At 53.2% G+C, this 22,828-nt stretch overlaps 2 protein-coding genes across 3 annotated transcripts; one reads left to right on the top strand and one right to left on the bottom strand.

The window, feature by feature from the left end:
- The first annotated feature begins 950 nt into the window (after positions 1-950).
- On the top strand, positions 951-11,621 carry Lgi4 (leucine rich repeat LGI family member 4). Its single transcript, XM_052165817.1, has 9 exons — positions 951-1,120; positions 1,491-1,562; positions 2,012-2,083; positions 4,372-4,443; positions 4,558-4,629; positions 4,833-5,002; positions 8,120-8,284; positions 8,366-8,871; positions 9,909-11,621. The coding sequence occupies exons 1-9, from the start codon at positions 951-953 to the stop codon at positions 10,221-10,223; spliced, it is 1,614 nt and encodes a 537-aa protein (XP_052021777.1). The 3' UTR covers positions 10,224-11,621.
- Positions 11,612-18,602, bottom strand: Fxyd3 (FXYD domain containing ion transport regulator 3). 2 transcript variants are annotated; one of them, XM_052165958.1, is made up of 8 exons: positions 18,530-18,602; positions 14,985-15,038; positions 13,250-13,282; positions 13,137-13,160; positions 12,347-12,421; positions 12,232-12,268; positions 11,939-11,976; positions 11,612-11,796 (listed from the first exon to the last, which is right to left on the bottom strand). In XM_052165958.1, the coding sequence occupies exons 2-8, from the start codon at positions 15,022-15,024 to the stop codon at positions 11,777-11,779; spliced, it is 267 nt and encodes an 88-aa protein (XP_052021918.1). In that variant the 5' UTR covers positions 15,025-15,038; positions 18,530-18,602; the 3' UTR covers positions 11,612-11,776. The 2 variants fall into 2 exon arrangements, with proteins under 2 accessions (XP_052021918.1, XP_052021910.1); XM_052165950.1 differs by lacking the exons at positions 14,985-15,038; positions 18,530-18,602 and adding an exon at positions 14,405-14,495.
- Positions 18,603-22,828: the final 4,226 nt, after the last annotated feature.

Below are 22,828 nucleotides of genomic sequence, written 5' to 3'. Positions count from 1 at the left end.
TCAGTAGATTTGATGTGGAAGAGAGAGGTGGCATTAGTGTTTGTATCCCGCCTCGGATCTCATAGGGTTAAATTACAGGGCTCTTCCAGAGGAGGCCTGGCTTTGGGGCAGGGCATCTGTCCTACCGGCAGTGAGCACCAGGGGGCGCAGCTGGCCTGGTGCTAGCCTGGTGGTGCCTTGGTGAGTGGGTAGACCACACCCGCCAAGAGAAGGGGCTGGCCAGGAACAGCGAGGATATCCCCCACCCCCAGTGGCTTCTCCTCCTAGCCCTCCCATCTGCAGTCTGCAGAGCCATCTGGTCTCCACCCTGGGGACATCCTTCCCACTCTCCCCAACTGGGGTTGAGTGGGGACTCTGATGAGGGGGTGGGTTGGGAGTGCTTAGGGTAGCAGCCTTGGCAGCCCCGCCCCCTCACAGGCCATTCAATCCCTTTCCTGGGTCTTTTCTTCTGATGGCCTCTGACCTCCTCCTTCCTACCCTTCTGCTGGGCACATCGCAGGCCACGGCAAGTGAGACCAGCGTGGGAGGACACCCAGAAAGTACTGGAAACTTGAGACGGGGCAGGGAGGTGAGAGTTACAGACACCAGGCAGAAGGACCAGGACAGTCAGTCAGACAGACAGACAGACGGACAGACACACACACACACACACACACACACACGCACACACACACACAAAGACCTAGAGGTCAAACCAGAGAAACAAAGACAGAAAGACAGAGGTCGCAGAGGGTAGGAAACAGAGTAATAGAAAGATAGGGAAAGAAAGATATTGATAGAAAATCCCACACTCCAGATACAGGAAGAGAGGCACAGGCTGGAGGAGGGAACAAGGCCAGCCAGCCACAGGACAGCCTGGTCAGTAGCAGGATGGAGGGGCATCCCACGGAGATGTAGTGGTTCAGGTCTGGCAGGGTGGGGACAGAGGGGGTCTGGGCTGGGGCAGGGGCATGGGAGGGGCAGGCATTCTCTTGTTCCTGTTGGCCTGGACTGGGGCAGGAGTGGCCTGGAGTCCCCCCAAGGGAAAGTGTCCTCCACGCTGCTCCTGCTCTAAGGACAGCACCCTGTGTGAGGGCTCCCCCGAGCTGCCCGAGAGCTTCTCCACCACGCTCCTGTCACTGTGAGTGCCAGGCCCTGTGTGGGCCGAGAGGGAGGGAGGAGACCCGAGAGTCCAGGATTTGGGGTGGGTTGCTGAGGTGTCTCAGGATCGTAGACACCAAAGAATTCTGGGCTGTCTGAAAGATTTGGAAAGGTGCAAGTTGTGGGGGGAGGGGGAGTCCCAAAGGCGAGGGGGAGCAGTGGAAGCACTTGAAGTGCCATATCCAGGGGCTGGATGCTGGCCCCTCACTTTGGCCACATGTGGGGGGAAAGAGGAGACACCCCCCGTGCCAACATGGCAGGCCAGGGCCTCTAGGGCAGCCAAAGTCTCTGATTGGAGAGGGGAGAATCTGAATGGTTTTCTGCTCGCTAATCTCTGCCCGTGTCTCCAGCTCTCTCGTCCGGATGGGGGTCTCCCGGCTGAAGGCTGGCAGCTTCTTAAAGATGCCTTCACTGCACCTGCTGTGAGTGTGGTCTGGCTGGGCTGTCACAGCACACTGTATAAGAGAATGGGTTTTCTTGCCTGGGGGTGGGGACTTGTGTGTGTGTGTGTACACGTGTGTGTGCACATGTGTGTGTATATTGCATGTGCCCATCATGTGTGTGTGCACATGTTTGTATATGTGTGCATGTGCATGAGCGCATATGTGTGGATATCTGTATGTGCACATGTGTGTACATGTATGTGAGATGTGTGTGCTCATGTATGTGTGTGCATGTGTTCCCACACATACGTGCATGGGACTTTTCAGATACCTGTAAGGACATGTGTGCATTATGTGTGTTTATAGAGGTGCCTGTGTCCGTTCAGATAGCTCCACGCTTGCATGTGTGCTTTGGGGTTGGATAGGGGTTAAGGGTGCAGTGACAGATACTGTCTGCAACTCTGACAACACTGCCCTGCCCTCCCCAGCCTCTTCACGTCCAACACCTTCTCCGTGATTGAGGGTGACGCGTTCATCGGCCTGTCCTACCTGCAGTACCTGTGAGTACAGCCAGAGGTGGGGAAAGGGGGGCTCCCGGGAGGCAGGGGGTGAGGAAGCTAAGTGGCTTACAGAGGCATCTGAGCAACAGCAGGCTCCTGGGGGAAATCTGCAGTGTGGGCAGCTCAGGTCAGAAGCAAATCTCACCTCTGTGTATTTCAGGAGTTGCAGAGGAAGCTGGGCCTGGGACCTCAGGCCTGTAATCCCAGCTTTTTCCAGGAGGTTGAGGCAGGAGGATGGCTAATCAAGGCCTGCTTGGGCCCTGTCTCATAAAGAATAAGAAATAAAATAAAATAAAAGACTAGAAGTGTATTTCAGGAGAAGGTGCTTGCCTGACACGTGTGAGACCCCAGGTTTCAGTTCTAGCCTGGAAAACCAAAAATCAACAAAGGGCCTGGAGAGCCAGACTCTATTGTCCTCATGCAGGGAGACTCCAGGAAGGCAGTGTACAGAGAGGTCAGGAGCAGGAAACATGTCAAATTACTGGGACACAACTCACGCAGTGACCATGTGACAGTGAGGGGATGTGTCTGGGCTGGACTGGGTGGCAGAGGGAATGACTGTAGGACAGGGTTACAGTCTTGCTGGTAGCTTGGTGACGCTGGTGTGGATGATGGTCTATAGGGTATGTCCCTGGTAACTGATGGAGGAGAAATGGTGGTTATATTGTTACTGATGGACTGTGAGGGGTGTCAACCAAAATAACTGCCACAATATTGTTGGTGTTATTAAAAATACCTATGAGGTGTATGGGGCTTGTGCTTGTGACGATTACCAGTGTAGAGGTATGTGCTGATGGGATGTGTTCATGTTGGCCATGGCTATGGGTGGAATCTGGGTGGTGGTTTGCTAGGTTTGTGTTTTGGGGCTCTTTTCTATTTGTTTGTGGTGTTTGTTTTGTGGTGCTGGGAATGGAAACTGGGACCTTGGGCAAACTAGGAAAGTAGTTCCAAATCCCTTCCTGGGGGATTCTAGGCAGGGGCTCTACCACTGAGTCACACCCCCAGGCCCTCACTGGGGGATTCTAGGCAGGGGCTCTACCACTGAGTCATGCCCCCAGCCCCTCACTGGGGGATTCTAGGCAGGGGCTCTACCACTGAGCCACGCCCCCAGGCCCTCACTGGAGGATTCTAGGCAGGGGTTCTACCACTGAGCCACGCCCCAGCCCCTCACTGGGGGATTCTAGGCAGGGGCTCTACCACTGAGTCACGCCCCCAGGCTCTCACTGGAGGATTCTAGGCAGGGGTTCTACCACTGAGCCACGCCCCAGCCCCTCACTGGGGGATTCTAGGCAGGGGCTCTACCACTAAGCCACACCCCCAGCTCCTCACTGGAGGATTCTAGGCAGAGGCTCTACCACTGAGCCACACCCCCAGCCCCTCTCTGGGGAATTCTAGGCAGGGGCTCTACCACTGAGCCAAACTAAATGCATAGCCCCTCACCGGGGAATTCTAGGTAAGCACTCTATCTCTGAGGCATACCTCAGCCCAGGTGGCATACTTTTTAAAAAATACTTTGAAATTGCATTTATTTTTGGGGTGGGGTCAGAATACATCTGCCATGGCCCAGCTACAGAAGTCAGAGGACAGCCAGCAGCAGTAGATTTTCTCTCCCCCTCTACCACATGGGTCCCAGGAATCAAACCTGGGGCAAACTGCCTCTACTTACTGAGCTGTATCCCAGCCCTGCTGTTGGCTTTGGTGATGCTGTTGGCTCTGGGTTTACCAAGGATGCTGAACTTCCTGCTGCTGGTATTCATGAAAACCGTGGCTGTACTGGTGGTAGCGGTGGATGGTGTGAGTGTTGGTGACGGGGATGCTGCCGGTGCCCACTGAGATTTGTAACGATGGTGGCACCATGGTGTCATGGCAGTAGTCTTGGGTCTGGTCATGAAGGGGTGATACTGGGGACACTGCCCGTGTTGTTGGTGTGGGGGTTGGTGGTGCGTGTTGATGGAGCAAGATGACAGCATGGTGCTGGGGTTCACGGCATTAGTGATACTGAGCTCAGTAATGATGAGAACCACACATTCAGGGGATGCCAATGGTAGCATTGGCAATTCCTGGAGTCACTGATATCTGGGTGGTGGTGGTGTTGATGGCGGCCATGTCTATAAGATTGACAGTCACCAGAGAGCCAAGACCTTTGGCTACCGAGAGAGAGCCCTGGTGAAGGGTGGTTCCTTGTAGTCACACAAGGTTGAGAGAGGAGAAACCAGCCTTGCAGTGGCTTCCTAGGGCCAGTTTGTCCAGCGCTGTGGGCCTCCCATCACCCTGCCTTCTCTCCACAGCTTCATTGAGGACAACAAGATCGGCTCCATCTCCAAGAACGCCCTGAGGGGACTTCGCTCACTCACCCACCTGTGTGTATCTCCACGGCCCAGTCCTCCACCACAGGCAGCCTGACCCACCTTCAAGGCCCTAGCTAGCATCTCCTGGCTTTGGCTTACACTCTTTTCTTCTCCCCGCCCCATCAGAAGCCTGGCCAACAATCACCTCGAGGCTCTGCCCAGATTCCTGTTCCGAGGCTTGGAGACTCTGACTCACGTGTGAGTTCAGTCTCAGGGGGCAGGGGTGAGGCTTGGGAAGGCTTGTCGGGGGTGGGGGAGATCTGGGCCTTCTTGGGTAGCCCACGTGACTATACTTCTTTCCTTCTTTGCTGATCTGAGGCTGCCATCCTCGGCCCTCAGACGACTCGGCCTCTAAACCACAGAAACTGGGTCACAGCTTTCCTCCTGGATTCTCACCCCAGGGACCTCCGTGGTAACCCGTTCCAGTGTGACTGCCGAGTACTTTGGTTGCTGCAGTGGATGCCTACGGTGAATGCCAGTGTAGGCACGGGGACCTGTGCGGGCCCCCCTGCCCTGGCTCAAATACAACTGAGTCACCTTGACCCTAAGAAGTTCAAGTGTAGAGCCACAGGTGAAGGCTTCCTGCTCTTCCCTAACTCCCAGGGGTGGGAGGGACCACAGGCCCTCAGATGGGAGATGGTGGAGGTAGCCATAAGGCTGAAGAGATAACCTCCCTGTGCCTCAGTTTCTTCATTTGTAAAGCAGCAATCCCAGATTTCCGGGAGGGGTCCACACTGGGCAGGATTTTTTTTTTCCTTTTTGACAGCATCTCAATTCACAGACAAGGCTGGCATTGAACTTGTGATCCTCCTCCCCCTGACACCTTCTGTGTGCTGGAGTTGCAAGCATGAATGACCACACTTGGTCTCTGCACAGCCTTTGATGCCAGTCCTGGGACAGAAGGCTATTTTTATTGTTGTTGTTGTTATTTTTGTTATATGTCTGTGTATGGGTGTGTATGGGTGTGTATGGGTGTGTATGGGTGTGTATGGGTGTGTATGGGTGTGGGCATTCAAGTGCAGCTGCCCTTAAATTTAGGCCAGGGGTATTGGATCTCTTGGAATTGGGGTTATAGATGGTTGTAAACTGTTCTGATTGGGTTCTGCCTGGACTTGAACTCCAGTCCTCTGGGAGAACAGAAGTGCTCCTAAACTGGAGGTCTCTTCAGCCCTTATTGGTTGCTACCTTTGTTTTCTGAAATAGTGTTTCACTATATGGCCCAAGTTGGCCTTAACACTTGCAGCAAGCCTCTGGTCTCAGTCTCCCAGTGCAGGGAGAGGGGTGGTGGTGGGGGGAATGGGGGTGTGGGGGTGAGGGTGCCTCCTTTGCACCCATTTTGTGCTGGGAGCGGTGGGTACCTTCCTCTTCCCTGGAGTTTGTCTTTTTGCCTTTCCACAGATATATAGGATATATTATGACACTTTTCTGAGTGCTGGGTCAAGCAGGAAGACCACAGTGACTCAGATGCCCCTGGGTCTTGCCCTCCCTGAGGGCTATTGTTGAGAGAAAGTCAGGAAACCCTTACTTAAGTCCAGAAATGATCTCCCCCAAACGGGGAGGTGCAGGCAGAGGGTGGGGATGGGGTTGGGATAGGCAGGCAATGGGTGTTGTGGGAGTGAGAAGCACAGACGAAGCATCTGGGTCAGAACTAGAGAAGGCATAGCATCTGCGGAAGCCCAGAGCCAGGACTAGGGAAGCGAGGAAGGGCTTAAACATCAGGTAACACCTTCCTGTAAAAAAGTGTACGTGTCCAGGGGCTGCATATGTACCATGGCACGTGTGCAGAGGACAGACAAGTGGGAGCCGGTTCTCTCCTTCCATCACATGAGTTCTGGGACTGAGCTCAGCTCCATCAGACTTGGTGGCAAGTGCCCTTACCCATGGAGCCATCTCAGTGGCCCAGGAAAAGGGATGAATTAAAGGGAAATTTAAGAAATTTCTGTAGGGCATGGAGGTTTGTGCTTGTGATCCCGGCACTAGAAGGGCTGAGGCTGGAGGATTGTGAACTTGAGGACAGCTTGAGCTACATAGTAAAGTCCCATCTCAAGAGAGGGGGGAGGGGAGGAAGGGAAGGAGAGGGGGAGAGGGAGGGGAGAAAGAGGGAGAGGGGGAAGAGATAAGAGAGATTCCTTTTGTGTGAATATCCCTGGTGGTGATGTACACCTCTAATCCCAGCACTCAGGGAGGCAGAGACAGGCGGATCTCTGTGAGTTCAAGCCCAACCTGGTCTACAGAGTGAGATCCAGGTCAGCCTAGGCTATACAAAGAAACTCTGACTCGCCCCTATCACCCAAAGAATTTTCTGGGCAAGTAAGATGGTTCAGTAGGCAAGAGCACTTGCTACCAAGCATGATGACCTGGGTTCAATCCCCAGAACTCATATGATGGACGGAAAGAACCAGATCCCACACATGTGCCCTCTGACCACACCTGCAACCCCACACATGAACACAAATGGGACCAGATGAGCTGCCTGCACGGGTGGGGTAGCCCCTGGTTGATGCCCTTATCTGCATGGTTCAAGCCAGCTTGTGACATCTCTATGTGCTTTCGGGTGCAGCAGAAAGGAGGTGAGGGAGGCTAGGTCGAGGACGTGATGTTCACAGTGAGGTGAACATCACGCTTCGTGTCGTGGTTGTGAATTTGATCATGATATCTTGGGAGTAGGTTAGTAGGCATGCTGGAACATTCTAGCTAGGCTGCCCGGTGATCATCTCCTGTTTCATGGAAAAAGTGGTGTGTGTCTGTGTGTCTGTGTGTGTGTGTGTGTGTGTGTGTGTGTGTATGAGAGAGAAACAGAGAGACAGAGACACTAGGGATTAAACTAAGAGCCTTCTACATGTTAGGCAAGCATTCTACCACTGAGCCCCAGCCCAAGCCCCTCACTAGAGGATTCTAGGCAGGGGCTCTACCACTGAGCCACGCCCCCAGACCCTCATTGGGGGATCCTAGGCAGGGGCTCTACCACTGAGCCACGCCCCCAGACCCTCATTGGGGGATTCTAGGCAGGGGCTCTACCACTGAGCCATGCCCCCAGCCCCTTACTGTGGAATTCTGGTCAGGGGAATCTACCACTGAGCTGCGTACATCTCCAGACTATTTTTACTTTATTTTAGATAGGGTCTCTATTAAGTTGTCCAGACCTTAAGCCATCAATCCTCAGGCCTCATTCTCTTGAGCAGCCACATTTACAGGCTTGTCTTTTGTGCCCCAGCTCCAGTTAGGGAGAATGAAGGTTGCTGATAGCTTGAGGCCCCGTGCCCTCATGTTCTCATGGTAACAGAGTGTAGTTCACAGGAATGCTGTTGTAGAGTTTAGCTGAGTAACTAAACCTGTCGTTTGCTTTGTTTTGTGTTTTTGAGACAGGGTCACACTATGTAGCCCAGGCTGACCAGCAACCAGAGATCCTCCTGCCTCAGCTTCCCAAGGCTATGATCACAAGCCTGTGCCACATCATCTAACTAAAACAGTTTCCCCGAGGGACGATTTGAAGATGTCACATAGCATTTGAAAAGAAAGATGGTCAAGTTTCTGAGAGTTAACACATCTATAGAGGGAAAGGTTCCGTTCTATAGGTCCCTATGTGGAGAACACTATGGATTCTTATTTCAAAGATGTCCTGACCAAAGCTCAGTAATGAGGTCCCCTGCCCACTCCTAGGCACCCCTGACTCTCTTGCTGCCCCTAGAACTGTCCTGGCTCCAGACCGTTGGGGAGTCGGCACTGAGCGTGGAGTCCTTCTCCTATCAGGGGGAACCTCACATGGTCCTGGCACAGCCCTTCGCTGGCCGTTGCCTGATCCTGGTGTGGGACTACAGCCTGCAGCGTTTCAGGCCTGAGGAAGAGCTGTCCGGTAAGTTCCCCTCCTGTCCCGGCCTCTTCCCTCCTCTCCCGAGGTTGCCACTGAGCCTGACTGTGTCCTACTCTCCCTTAGCGCCCTCAGTGGTGTCCTGCAAGCCTCTCGTGCTGGGCCCACGCCTCTTCATACTGGCTGCCCGCCTGTGGGGAGGCTCACAGCTGTGGTCACGGTCCAGCCCCGACCTGCGTCTGACCCCTGTGCAGGTCCTAGCCCCTCAACGGCTGCTGCGACCCAATGATGCCGAGCTCCTGTGGCTGGATGGGCAGCCCTGCTTCGTGGTGGCTGATGCCTCCAAGGCTGGCAGCACCACCCTGCTGTGTCGTGACGGGCGGGGCTTCTACCCACGCCAGAGCCTGCATGCCTGGCACCGCGACACCGATGCGGAGGCCCTGGAGCTGGATGGCAGACCGCATCTGCTGCTGGCTTCGGCCTCTCAGAGGCCTGTGCTCTTTCACTGGTTTGGTGGCCGCTTCGAGAGGCGCACAGACATCCCGGAAGCAGAGGACGTCTATGCCACAAAACACTTTCAGGCTGGAGGAGACGTGTTCCTGTGCCTGACACGATACATTGGGGACTCCATGGTGAGGCCTGGGGCAGGCAGTGGAAGCCAGGCCTGATCCCAGCAGCTGAGCCCTCATTTGGCAGGGGGCTGGACCACTATTTCAGCGCGTCCCCTCACTGGTGGATTCCAGGAATGGGTTCTACCCCTGAGCCTCACCCACGACCAATCCCTGATGAAGTCTAGGCAAGCCAGCCCCGCTAAGCCACGCCTCCAGCCCCTTTCTAGTGAATTCCAGGCTTAAGCACTGCTGCTGAGCCATGCTTCCCAGCCCTCACTGGTGAATTCTAAGTAAGAGCACCTGCTAAACTACAGCCCTTGGTTTAAACTAAAGAGACTCAGCTGGACTCTTAATATATAGTCCAGGTTGGCTTCAAGCCAACATGACCTGCTCCAAGATTCTTTACTCTGCTAAAGCTTGGCCCTGTCTCTTTAGAACATTCCAGGATGATAGTTAACTCCATCCACACCCTTCCTGTTGGTACAAGTTGAACTAGTGTAAGGTCCTTTCCACTGCCACCAGGATTATCTTTTCAGAATAAGGCACAGTCAGGGACAGACCCCAATCTCACAACTCAATTATTCAAGAGGTCTCCAGGAGGGAGCAATGGAGATTAGAATGGGAATCTGGGATCAGAGACGAAAGTACAGGTGATGGGAGCTGGGTCAGGGTGTAGCCAAAACATATGGAATAAAAATATAACATATGACAAGTAAGATCGGCAGACCACTGCTGGGCATTCTGTGTGGCATGTGAGGCAGAGAGAAAGGTCTAGAACAACCTTTCCATGCCCTGCTCCAAGCATATAAATGTTATCTGTAAGTTAAGAAAGCTGCTGGGCATAGGTTGGTGTCACAGAGACCTGTCATCTCAGTACCAGGGAGGCTGAAGCAGAAAGATCAGTCAGTGCCAGGCTAGCAAGACTCTCAAAAGGGGGAGGGGCTACAGATAAACTGAGACCCTACAGGCTCGCGTTCCGAGTCCACCAGAGCATCTAGGATGACAGGCAGGCTCCGTGTCTCATGACCCAGGGTCTAACGAGCTTCCAAACCCTGCAGGTCATGCGCTGGGATGGCTCCATGTTCCGTCTCCTGCAACAACTTCCGTCCCGTGGTTCCCACGTCTTCCAGCCACTACTAATTGCCAGGGACCAGCTGGCCATCCTGGGCAGCGACTTCGCCTTCAGCCAAGTCTTCCGCTTTGAGCCCGATAAAGGGATCCTGGAGCCACTACAGGAGCTGGGCCCACCGGCCTTGGTGGCCCCCCGAGCCTTTGCCCAAGTCACCGTAGCAGGAAGACGCTTTCTATTCGCAGCGTGCTTCAAGGGCCCCACGCAGATCTACCAGCACCACGAGTTGGATCTCAGTGCCTGAGGCTGGGACAAACCCTGGAAATGGCTGTGGGGCTGGCAAGGGCATTCTGGGATATCTGGGTAACCTCTCCCGCCTGGCCTCCTGGCTGTCACAGCCAGTCCTGTGTGATACGGACCTCTAGTCAAGTGCGACAGCCTGGGTTAGGCTTAGCCCACCTTTTGGAGGATCTGTACCTCAGGGGCAAGTGGGAGGTCTCTTCACTCCCAACTCTGTTTAGAGCCCCTCAAGTCTGAAGCCACAGTTTGGCTGAGGACAGATGCTCCCACAGACAACATCTTGCAAGTTCAGCCTGGAACACAGCTTGGAGCCGGGATACAGAAACCGAAAGGGCAGTCTGCGGAGCTCCAAGAGATCCGGACACCCCGCCCCCAACGTCCTCTTGGCCCTGCTCCATATGAAGTACGGAGAGAAAGCATTCCTTTCCACTCAAACCCAATCTGGCCATCGGTTTTCGTGGAGGAGTATGCGTCACTATGACGTCACAGTTGCTGGGCAGTTTCTTGGCGTGGTACTTTCCTGCCTGTGCGCATGTCCGCTTCCGAAGGCTGATTGCTTTTATGCGTGCGCGGTAAAAGTGAAGCAGTAAAGAGGAGTTTAGAGGCGTCATAGAGATCGCTGGGTACCTCTTTCCAGAATGTGACAGAGGCAAGAATGGAGCGTGCACGAGTTCAATAAATGCCCTGCGCACCTGACCTGCCCGCTCTGTGGGCTCAAGGCGGGAGCTCTGGTTGAGTGGCAGGTGATGATCCTGGATGGGATCCTGGGCAAGAATTTTGTTTTGAAAGGTTTTAGGCATTTTCTGAGTGGCACGTGGGAATCATTCTGGAGGCCCTGACGGATACTGAGGAGTCTCAAGAGAGCTAGGGATCAGTGGAGGATCTCACACTGTGTGGCCATTGGGGACTATTAGTGGTGTCCTGGGAAATTACAGGTCTCACAGGGATAGCCGGTGAATGGAAAAGTCTCGTGATAAAGTGGGCTCCTCTCAGACATGAATGAGGAAACCATTGCAGGGGTGTGTGTGGGGGGGGGTGGAGCTAAACTATCTGGATGGCCATGGTGTGATGATCCTATTATATATTCTCAGTGTCAACCAGTGTACCCACAACACATGCTGTAAGGACTCTTTTTCACTCCTGGAAAGTGTTCCTAGTTTGCCGCTAGAACTCGAGTGGCACAGGAGGCTGGCCATGGAGGGAAAGGGCAAATCCTGTGCCCACCATGACGTGCAGGTCATGACGTGCAGGACTAAGCGAGGTTTAGCCACCAGCTCCTGCACACCGGCGCCCGCCCCATCAAGGCCCCAAGGCCCACCCCAGCATTTGCCCACCTCCTCGCTGCTCACAGCCACACCCCCAGCTCCACACAGAGTCTCTGGCTCCCCTGAGCATGATGTAAAATCATTTAATATTAAAAACGGAACAAAGAGCCTGTTACCACGAGGGGTGAGATGAGGCCGGGGCAGGCAGTGTCAGGAGAGGAGGGGACCAGTCATCTCGGAGTTCAAGGCCACCTCCAGAGCCAGGACCTGTGCTCTTGTAACCGGTCCATCTTCAGCAGTTGTGAGCCGAGCCTGGCAGAGGGAGTGGGGTCAGGTTGCAAGAGTCTCCCCGTTCCTTCTCCCCGATCTAGGCACGTTCCCACTCCAGCTTCCACTCGTGACCCTTGCTCCCCCCCCCCCCCCGCATGCACCCCGACCATCCTAAGTGTCATACCTGGTGTGATGAGAGGCGGCCCATCTCCTGGACGGTGACTGGGGAAATAAATGAGATAATGTCTAAATAAATCCTCTTCTGTCTAGCCTCTCCCTCGGGGACAAAGGAGTCTCGGGTTGCCCATTTTCTTGGCTGGTTTCCCACTGTATGTTTATGCAAAGCTAAGCATACCAATGGGACCAAAGCTTGAATGGCCATGGATAAGCCCAGGAGACCCCAGGGCGGGGCATCTAGGCCTGAGCGCCCTGCTCGAGGCTTAGCCTTTTTCTGAGTTTGCGCAGAACCCGTCTCACCTGGGTTTCTGCCTGAACTTGCACTTGCATTTGCCACCTGTAGGAGAGAGGCGTGGTCAGAGGAAAGAGCAGAAGCCCCTCCCTGCTCCTGCCCTCCCAGAGCTCCTGTACTCACTCATAAGGACTATAATGCCCAGGGCACAGAGAATCCCTGCACAGATGAGCCCGCCGACTCGGAGGCTGTACCAATCTGAGAGGGAGACAAAGGGGACCTCAATGCTAGCCCAGCTCCTTCTCCCCTATCTCCCAACTCACTTGACGGCAGTAAAAGAGAAAAGCAAAACCCAGCCCCACTGTGCAAACACTGCAGTTCACATCCAAGCAAATAAGATATCTCATGTCCATGGGGTGGGGGGGAGTTCAGTATGGAGGATGGGAAGTCAAGGGGGGTGGTCTTTAGAGAGAGTGGTCAGCCAAGGGCTCTCTGAGGAAGTCCCGTTGGACCAGAGATCTGCAGCAAGGCAGAGGTGGCCCTGAAGACATGGAAGAAAATGGTCCAGGAAGAAGTACCATTAAGTGCTAAAGTCCTGAGCTGGAACAGAGTTGAGGGCCAATGGAGAAGGAGAGGGGCCGGGGCAAGGGGCAGCTCCTGATGGACGCTGGAAACACAGAAGATTGGGGTATAGAATTCCCTATCTTCAGAAAGATTTTCATGACCAGCTTTCTGGTGGTTGATCTGAAACTAGCATCTCTTGCGGACTGGACTCAGGTCGTGTCTGTGCCTGTCTTGTGTTTCTCCTCAAAGCTGACACCTTTCACCTACCTGGTGAAAAGTGACCCAACTAAAAATCTCTCCTATCCTGGCCCCTGGGCCACTGTGAACTGTCAGTCATCCTCCCGTGGGACCCTTGGTACAAAATACCGTGCAGGGCGGGGAAGAAGCAAAGAGAGGACTCCATTCTTACCATAGTAGAAGGGGCTATCTTTATCTGCAAAGAGAAAGGACACACATGTGAATCTGAGACAGTAGGGGTCTTGGGGAAGTGGGGTGGGGGTGGGGATGGGAGCTCTGGCTCACCTTCAGGGTCATTGGCATCCAAAGTAGGCAGGCCTGTGAGGGGAGGAGGGGACAAGAAGAAACAGGTGATGACTACAGTGGCCTTAGCAGAGCCCTCAGCAGGATCCACAGAGGTTCGTTGCCTATGAGAAATATTCCATGGGGAACAGCCCCACCCACAGTGCACAGGCTCTAACCTCTGGCTAGTCCCACCTGCACCTGCACCTTCATGGAGATACGGGCTTGTCCCCCTCCCCCGCCCCTGAGACGTGCCACCAGAAACAGTGTTTCCAGCCTCCGGGCTGGGCCACGCCTCCTGCTGGAGAAGCCTGCTTTTCAAAGCGGCAGATGGTTCCTGTTCCCAGGGCTGTTTCTTTCACACCAGGACTGCTCCCGAAGCGCCTTGCTGGCCCCAGCACAGCTACGCCCCACAGTTATCGGGTCTTCTGACCTTTTCCCTTTGAAATGACTCACAGTCAGCAACTTGAGTGCAGTCCCACGTCCCTTTCCCAAACAGAAGGCTACTTGTGCCCAAAGAATGGTAAAGTAAAAAGTGATCTAAAAGGGTGGGGGCTGCCGGAGAGAGGTGGCTCCGTGCTTAAGAGCAAGGACTGCTCTTGCAGAGGACCTAGGTTCAGTCTGCAGCACCCACATGATGGTTCTCGGCCCCGTAACTCCAGTTCCATGGATCTGACTCCCCCTTCTGGCCTCTGCAGTTACCGAGCACAGACATGCAGGCAAAACAATCATACACATAAATAATTGAAAAAGAAAAAAAGGTGGCTTGCTCCTAAGGAACGGCGCCCAAAGGTGTCCTCCGGCTGCCACGTGCAAAGCAGGCATATGCATGCACACACATGAATGCACACAGGCGTGCACACGCAAAGGAGAGGTGGGGGTGGGGGTAAGGAAGAACAGTATGACAATAGAAGGAGGAAGAACTCAGTTCTGGCTGAGAGCTCATCTGGCTTCATTCCGGGTCTGAGTTCTGCTAAAGGGAGAAAAACAATGCTTAATTATATTTAGGCACACACGCTTCGGGCCAGCTCCACCCAGGCCCTGGTCACGGCTGTTCAAACACTAACTCATTTAAGGCTCGCAAAGCCGCTATGACTAAGCGACATTCTTCTCTGTTTTCACAGATGGGGAAACTGAGGCACAGGGTACTCAGGTTACTTGCTACATTCCTGTTAGCCTCCCAGTTGCTTGTGGGACGGCAGTGTAGGGAGGTCATGACACACAGCACAACAGCGCTGGGCTGAGCCTTCTGCTTGGTGCCACTGAAGAGTAAATGGCATCTCCCCAGTGGAGGGAGGGAGGGAGGGAGGGAGGGAGGGAGGGAGGGAGAGAGAGAGAGAGAGAGAGAGAGGCTGAGAGGAGAGGAGAGAGAGGAGAGAGCAAGAGAGCGAGAGGAGAGAGAGGGAGAAAGAGAGTAAACAAGCAAGCAAATGAGAGAGAGCGAGAGAGCGAGAGACAGAGAGAGAGAGCAAGAGAGAGAGAGAGTGAGAGAGAGTGAGAGAGAGAGCAAGAGAGAGAGCGAGAGAGAGCGAGAGCAGAGCGAGAGCGAGACAGAGAGAGAGCAAGAGAGAGGGAGAGAGAGAGCAAGAGAGAGGGAGAGAGAGAGAGCGAGAGAGAGAAAGAGAGAGAGAAAGAGAAAGAGAGAGAGAGAGAGAGAGAGAGAGAGAGAGAGAGCTTGTCTCTGCCCAGCTGAGATGCCTGGAGACAGGAAAGGGCAGTTTGGGGGCCAGATACTCACCCGCTAGAAGGACCAACAGGCTCAGAGCAACCTCTTGCATGGCAAAGCGTTGACCTAGAGGAGTCCAGAGACCAGGCCCAAGCTTAGCAGGGCGACCAGGATGCGAGGCTTTGTACCTCTTCCTACCTGTTGTTCACCAGAAGCATGGCCCAGGGTACACACAGGAAGGCTGGCAGTGAACCTGAAGCTCTCTGGGCAGGGAGATAAGAAGCCCCAAGGTCAACTGGGGGCTGGGTGAGGACTAAGGTTCCGTGAAGGAACAGGTCCTGTGTGCAAAGAGGCCATTTTCCTGGCAGTGATATTAGGTTTTACTGTGAATGAATTTTTCCTTGAAGAGAGGCGGTAGAAGAGTGTTTTGTTATATTCAGGCTGGCCTTGAATTTGCCATCCCCCTGCCTCAGCTCTCCAAGGGCTAGGATTACAGGTGTGCACCATCCAATCCAGCTTGTTATCCCCATCTGTAAGATGGGGAAACTGAGGCTCTGAGACATGAGAGTTGATGTCCAGGATGACTTGGTCCCGAGAACAAGATGGAAACACTGCTTCTTTCCCAAGTAGCTGCTCATTGCTCAGAACTGTGAGGGCCTCGGGGTGTTTTTGGCAAAAGGGTGCCAGGAGCCAGGTGGCAGGAGGCCCGGGTTCTGGGAGTGGCTCCCACAGACAGCCTGGAGCCTGCCCGGCTCTGCCCACACACTGCAGGCTTCTAGCTGAGTCCTGAGCTGACTCCCTGGGCTGCTGGGTGCATGTATGGGGGAATAGTGTCAAGCTGGTGGCACATGTCCGGAGGGCGGTCCTGGCTGTCACCTTTCCTCCATCTTCTGCCCCACCCCTGGGTCCGTTCCTTGAGACCCCACTGAGTATTCTCTGCAGTCCCAGCTCAAGTCCAGTCTTTGCCCCTCACCCTGCGCACCCTCTGCTCACTCCTTATCCCAGCCCTGTTGGCCGCAAACATCACAGGTTCTCCTGTGAGGCATACTTAACACAGAGCCCTTTCCATACAGCCCTGGCGGAGACCATCTGTCTTTCTGTCACCCTGGAGGCCGGTAATAAAAGTCCTGCTGTCTCTGAACCTTCCTGCTTGCCCTGCTCAACGGCCCTGAGCTCATAGGCACATGCACATGTGCAAGTGCTCATACACACACACACACACACACACACTCGCTCTTAATCAGAATGGCAAACGCTAACACTCCCCACTTTCAGGACACTGTCTAGTGACTTTATAGTGACTAATCTCTAGCAGCCCCAATGTCACCCTTCAGAACTAACCTTTTTCACTTACACTAAAGCACACACTTGGGAAGGGAGCCACCAGCCACTGATGGTGCAGGGGAGTCCCACATGCTCACACAGACGTCTCCGTTTCCCTGGGACTGATCCAAAGGCTGAGAAATCCTTAAGTGTCTTTATTAACCTAAATCAGTGCAGGTTTGTCATTCAATTCAAGTTTCTAGGAAAGCTGAGGCAGGAGAAATTCTATTTCTAAGTCAACCTGGGATACCGGTTAAGTGCAAGGCCAGACTGAACAATTTAGTGAGATATTGTCACAAAATAAAAGTTAAAAAAAATAAAAAATAAAAAGGACAGAAGATGCAGTTCTGTGGTAGAGCCCCTGCCTAGAATCCCCCAGTGAGAAGCTGGAGGCGTGGCTCAGTGGTAGAGCCTCTGCCTAGAATCCCCCAGTGAGGGGTTGGGGGCGTGGCTCAGTGGTAGAGCCTCTGCCTAGAATCCCCCAGTGAGGGGCTGGGGGCGTGGCTCAGTGGTAGAGCCCCTGCCTAGAATCCCCAAGTGAGAGGTTGGGGGCACGGCTCAGTGGTAAAGCCCCTGCCTAGAATCCCCCAATGAGGGGCTGGGGGCGTGGTTCAGTGGTAGAGCCCCTGCCTAGAATCCCCCAGTGAGGGGCTGGGGGCGTGGCTCAGTGGTAGAGCCCCTGCCTAGAATCCCCCAGTGAGGGGCTGGGGGCGTGGCTCAGTGGTAGAGCCCCTACCTAGAATCCCCCAGTGAGGGGCTGGGGGCGTGGCTCAGTGGTAGAGCCCCTCCCTAGAATCCCCCAGTGAGGGGCTGGGGGCGTGGTTCAGTGGTAGAGCCCCTGCCTAGAATCCCCATGTAAGGGCCTAGCAATGGAGGCTTGCTTAGCTTGTTCTTCAGGCTGTGGACTTAATTAATACTTCTCTCTCTCTCTCTCTCTCTCTCTCTCTCTCTCTCTCTCACACACACACACACACATTAGTTTAGATTAGACATATATTTCTTGTAGTTGATTTGGGAGCTATTTTTCAGATGTCTAGGGCTCCAGCAAGCTTTGGGGCGCTCCAGTCGTGGTTAGGGGTCCCAGCTATAGATGCTTGTAGTCTAAGGCTGCCTCCTGATACTGTCACACATGTATGTGAAAACGCTAGCCTTGACAGTGGCTCCTGCTGAGTGCCCAGCCTATGCGGCCATTTTTCTCTATTTGAGCCTGACTCCCTCACATCTTCTTTCCAGCTTGATGAAGCTGACACCGTCCTTATCCCGCACAGCCGTCACGTGGGAATTCATCCTAATGCTGCGTGCTCTGTTAACAACGGCTGCTGGCTCTCACCTCTTACACCGTCTCCCTCCAGACTCCTCCAAGGCCCCAAAGGACCAGAATTCCCCCATTACCACAAAAACCACACAAAATGCGGGAGCATGGGCAACTGTGGGGGAGACAGGTGTCTCATCTGCTGCCCTTCCTTCCTCTACAGTCTCCACCCTGGCGTTTGTAGGGCTGGTGCAGTGTACTGAAGAGAGCCTGCCTGCTTCTCAGTGGCCCACAGTGGGAGCCAGCGCAGAGAGAAGCAGCCTTGCCTGGAACACTAAGCATCCCTCTTCCTCTTCCTGCCTGTGCTAGTCAGAGGGCAGTTGCTGTCTCCTGCCTCAGTGTCCTCCCCTCCTCCAGGATGGTGGATGGTCATATCTGCAGGGGTAGGATGCAGACATCCTGGTCACCTGAGTCACCATCCTCTAACCAAGTCCCGCTTTACAGCTTCCCTAGAGTAGACCTCTTCTCTCTCCTGGTGCTCATTTAGCCTCCATGCGCCCCAGTACCTGGCCGCCCAGACACACCAGGGCACTGAATTTACTCTTCGTCTGCGCAGTTACCCCTAGATGCCCCCTACTCTCACCCACTGAGAAACCCTCAGTCATATTATGCTGTGATCATTTCCTGTGCACCCCGACACCCCGACTCTGTTCTGATACCTCCGTAAACCCCAGACTTCTCATCTTCTCAGACCTGCCCTGCCCCCAAAACCCGAGGCTCTCCCCCCCCCCGCAGTCCCACTATGAAGACCAGGCGGGACACCCCAGCTGTATAGCCCAGTCCCACAGAGGTGAGCCATCTGGGACAATCAGCTGACAGGGAAGGGTAGTCTCCTGTCCCCATAAAGAATCTTTAAGCTGGAAGGTTTTAGGAGTCTTTAACCCCAGTTTCTACATAACAGGTGGGGTCAGAGTTAGGGAGAGTGGGGGCGGGGAGCAGAGGCAAAGGGCTCAGGGAGGAAGGGGCCCCCAGGACCGCTCACCTGAGTAACTCAACAAGCTGAAAGGTGGTTCCCGGAGAAAGCAGAGTCTGGACTCGCCAAGCCAAGCTGAGCAGCCTTTATCCACACTGCCACGCCCTGAGCAAACCTGGGCAGGCAGGCACAAGTCAGGTCTCCCTGAGGCAAGGGACGACGCCCCCACTCCATTCCTCCCTTAAAGAGACAGTTCTGCCCGGTCTCTAACTATAGTAGTCTTAGGTGATGTGGAAGGGGGATCAGGGTGGGCTGAGGATTGGCATCCGAAAGAAGGGTGTGTCTGATCTCTTAAACATCAAAGGAGACCCGGAATGGGGAAGATTCTGGGGTCCTTAATGACAGACAGCTGTCTTCCTGGAGTGACGTGGGAGTGTAGTGAAAGTGTAATGTGCATGTAATCCTTCTCCAATTTAGGTTGTAGTGGGGGTGGGGCTTTTTCTTTATTTGTTTGAGACTAGGTCTCACTGTGTAGCTCTGGCTGGCCTGGGAACTCACAGCATAGACCAGGCTGGACTTGATCTCATTGAGATTCACCTGTCTTTGTCTCCCAGGCTGGGACGCAAGGCATGCATCAGTTGTGGTTTTGTTTGGGGATCTTCTTTCCCTCCCCCTCCCCCCCGCGTTTATAGGGAACTAAAGCCCACTCTCCATTCTGCATTCTTTGTTGACAGGGGTTAATAAAAGATACTGACAAGGCTAAAGTTGTAGTAGGAAGAAGACACTCAAGTGGTGGAGAGAAGTAGGGAGGTCTGGTTCTTGGGGTTCATAGACCAGGCCCCGGAAGACTGCAAACTGATTTGGCTTCCAATGCTTCTCCCAGGGATGAAGAGCTGTCGGGCGGATGCTCACTCTACGGAGTGGGTGTGGCTGTGGGTGTGGGTGTCAAAGTTGCCCTCCTCCACTGCAGATGAGTCCCCTGTACTCTACAAGCCCCTCCCTTCCCTGTCCCCCATCCAAATGGGGTCTGTACAGGCTCCCACATGGTCCCTGTTGGAGGTGCCCCCTCCCCCAAAATTCTTCCTCCTTACACAGAAGGACTTTTGTCCGGGGGCTGGATGGAGAACAAGGCACCATTGAGTGGCTGGCAGAGGATTGGGGTCACCGGGAGGGGCAGGGCCAGGAAAGGGGTGGCTTCTATTCGGCCACCAGCTGGACTCCAGACGACCCCCAACACTATGGTGAAGGCACTAGGGTGGAGACCCAGAGGCACCAGGCTTGGGAGAGGCTGCTGTTGTGGGTGTGGAGAGGAGAGCTTAAGGGAACTTAGGGGCAACGGTCTGCTGGACAAGGAAAAGGACTTCCGGTCAAGGCTGCCCTCCCTGATGTAGCTCACTAGGCTACAATAGCCTGGGTTCCCTGTGCAAACTCCTGATCTTCAGGCCCTCGCCAGGACAAGGCTTCCTGCCTCCCACAAAGGAGCGGACCTCTCCCTCAGGGCAGTGCCAAAGCAAAGCACAGCTAGAGATAAAAAGAGAGGAAGGGCAGGCCTGGCAGAGGTCTGGCTGGGGATAGAGGGAAGAGAATCAATTCTAGGTCCCCTTAGGATATCTTTGTATCTAGCCACATCTTCCACAAGCTTGACTACCCGTGGGGAAAACAATTAAAACCCTTGATGGTCCCAAGAGTAGGATGGTGTCTCCCCCTGCTGGACATCATAGAACTGATGTTCTATGAAGAACTGATGATTCATGAAGACATGCATGGGAAAGAGCAGGAGATGAGTGGCTTGGGTTTTTGCCCTGCATCCCTCCTGGGTGTGCGCCCAGATGCTAGAGGGACCAGGAGAGAATCGTGAGCAAATCGTGAAGCAGTACGAGTGTGAGAATGACTACTTTGTCTAAGATGAGTGACACCCAGTGGTCAGATGTAAGCAGATCTTCAGGCTCCGTGAGAAGGGACCAAAGCTAGGTGTGTGTGTGTGTGTGTATGTGTGTGTGTGTGTGTGTGTGTGCTCAGTAGTTAAGAGTGCAAGCTGCTCTTGAAGAAAACCTGAATTGTGTTCTAGGAGCCCTCAGCACCACAGCTGCTTGTAACTCCAGCTCCCAGATGCCTCTGGCTGCTGAGGGCACCTGCAGAAATGCATCATACTCTCACTAAGATACATGATTTAAAATAAACTTTAAGTATCTTTTAAAAGCTTGGTTGAAACTGTTAAGGTGGTAGGACAGTCTGGTACATACCTGTAATCCTAATGTTTGGAAGGTTGAAGCCAAAAGAGTTAGAGTATGAGTCCAGCCTGGGCTACACAGCAAGTCCAAGATATGTTGCAAGATCTTGTCTCAATTGTTTAAAATATTAAGTAAAATAAATAGTAAACTAAAATGAGCGTACAGTCATTGTTCATGTCTACACATATTGCCAGGAGGCCTTTATTGCTTGGCCATTAAAGTCCTTTATTTACAATGCTATAGTGTTTACTCAGAACCTAGTCATGTCTTCTGTGGATTTAAAATCACCTTCACAGTACTTGTAATACTCAGTACCGCAGAAATGTCAGGTAAAGAGTTGTTACTCTGTATTGTTGTCCTGGCAAATGTGTCTGCCCAAGACAGTGATAAGAGCCGCCCCAGACTTTTGTAGCAGACACCATGTTGCAAGGTCAAAAGGTCAGACATCCTCAGGAGAGCACATTTTTTCCAGAGTACTTGCTACAGTTGATGGATTCCTCCCCCACAGAACCAGCAGGTGCAGAGGGACAATTATATGTACAATATATTTTATGACAACATATATTAATATTGATGACAAGGTTATTGGAAGTATCTTTCCTTCATGTTGCTTTATCTCATTTTTATTTATTTGTGTATGTGCGTGTGTCCGTGCATGTGTGTGTATGTGTGTGTGTGTGTGTGTGTGTGTACAGCACATGTGTACAGTGCTCTCAGAATCTGGAAAAGGGCATTGGATCCCCTGGAGCAGGACTTTCAGGCTTTTGTGAGCTGCCCACTGTGGGTAATGGGAAGAGAACTCAGGTCCTCTGCAAGAGCAGGAAGGGCTCCTAGTGCTAAGCCATCTGCCCAGCAGCCTCCTGTTGCCATTTTGAGGTCATTTGGCCCAGAGCAACCTGTGTAGCCTGGGACAGGCTCTGATTTCTCAATATTGTGGGAATTCTAACTTAACAGGAAAAAAATCAACCACCCGTGTGGTCTCAGCATCAAAACACTTTCAGGAATGTAAAGAAAGTAGAGTCAAAGCCACCGGTAATCAATAAACTGACCTCAGAAGTCATACGGGATGGGACACAGGCTCTTTCCCAGCCTATCAAGGAACAGCTGTGTCCTCCTGGTCAAAAGAATGGGATCTACTTCTGGCCTTGGGTGGAGACGTTTTGATCTGCTCCAAAGATTAGAACTTTACACACCATTGTCTCCTTCTACACTGGCTTGTGCCTTTCTTTCTTTCCTCGTAGCCCTGGATGTTCAAGCAGGAACTTGAAGCAGAAACCGCCGCGGAGGGATGCTGCTTCCTTGGCTCTCCCACAGTCTCAGGCTGGCTCTCCTGTGCAGCCAAGCCTAGGGAATGGTGTCACCCACAGTGGACTGAGTCCTCCTGCATCATTGAACAAACAAGGCATTTTCCCCACAGACATGCGCATCCACAGGCCAATCTGATCCAGGCAATTCCTCAGCGGGGACTCCTTTCTCCAGTGACGTTAGGCTGCAGTTGAGTTGACAGTTAAAATTAACCAGGACACCTCCCTTAAGAGTTAATCCAACTGGGCCTGTCAATCACCTGACAGGATCATCGCTCCAAAGCGGATTCACTAAAGCCCTGCTAAGGAGATGGAGGAATAATTATCCCCTTAATGCGATGATGACTTATCCTTCATAGGAGCCCCTCCTCGGTGGAGATGCTTGGAAGGCTTCATTATGAACACTGCAGCCTGACAGTTTTTCTAAGTTACAAAAACAAAACAAAACAAGCAAATAAAAAACATGCCTTTTCCTTACAATCTTTTTCTTTCTTTCATGTACCTCCACAAATCCTAAGCCTGCTTTCTTTCCCAGTCACTTTGGGTTTCTTGACTTCTCCCTGAAGCTCCCCCACCTTTTCTGCCAGGCAGGTGCCTGCAGACCCCATGGCTTTCTCTCCCCCCCCCCTCCTCGGGCAGCTGCTGAGATCAGTAGCTTCTTGTTGTTTAACCTCTAATAGCATTGCCCTCAAGCTTCCTTTTGAATCTGTCTTAAAATTCTTTTATTAATGAATCTAAGAACACCAGGAAAGGAAATCTCAGGTCCCCAAGTTTACATGTGAGTGCCCTTCTCATCTGAGCCACCTTGCTAGTTCCTAAAAGTGTATTTTTTA

Source organism: Apodemus sylvaticus, chromosome 1, assembly GCF_947179515.1.
Source record: "Apodemus sylvaticus chromosome 1, mApoSyl1.1, whole genome shotgun sequence".
NCBI lineage: Eukaryota > Metazoa > Chordata > Mammalia > Rodentia > Muridae > Apodemus > Apodemus sylvaticus.
The sequence above is the reverse complement of the archived record's forward strand: the minus strand, read 5'-3'. Positions and strand labels throughout refer to the sequence as shown.

Excerpts from the sequence above, each read along its gene's own strand:
- Fxyd3 (XM_052165950.1), bottom strand. The coding sequence starts at position 14,462 with ATGACCTCCCTACACTGCCGTCCCACAAGCAACTGGGAGGCTAACAGG. Across the intron at positions 12,422-13,136 it reads AGATAGCCCCTTCTACTATG|ATTGGTACAGCCTCCGAGTC; the intron begins GTAAGAATGGAG and ends TCTCCCTCTCAG. Across the intron at positions 11,797-11,938 it reads GCCGCCTCTCATCACACCAG|GCTCGGCTCACAACTGCTGA; the intron begins GTATGACACTTA and ends TCCCTCTGCCAG.
- Lgi4 (XM_052165817.1), top strand. The coding sequence starts at position 951 with ATGGGAGGGGCAGGCATTCTCTTGTTCCTGTTGGCCTGGACTGGGGCA. Across the intron at positions 1,563-2,011 it reads ATGCCTTCACTGCACCTGCT|CCTCTTCACGTCCAACACCT; the intron begins GTGAGTGTGGTC and ends TGCCCTCCCCAG. Across the intron at positions 5,003-8,119 it reads GTTCAAGTGTAGAGCCACAG|AACTGTCCTGGCTCCAGACC; the intron begins GTGAAGGCTTCC and ends TGCTGCCCCTAG.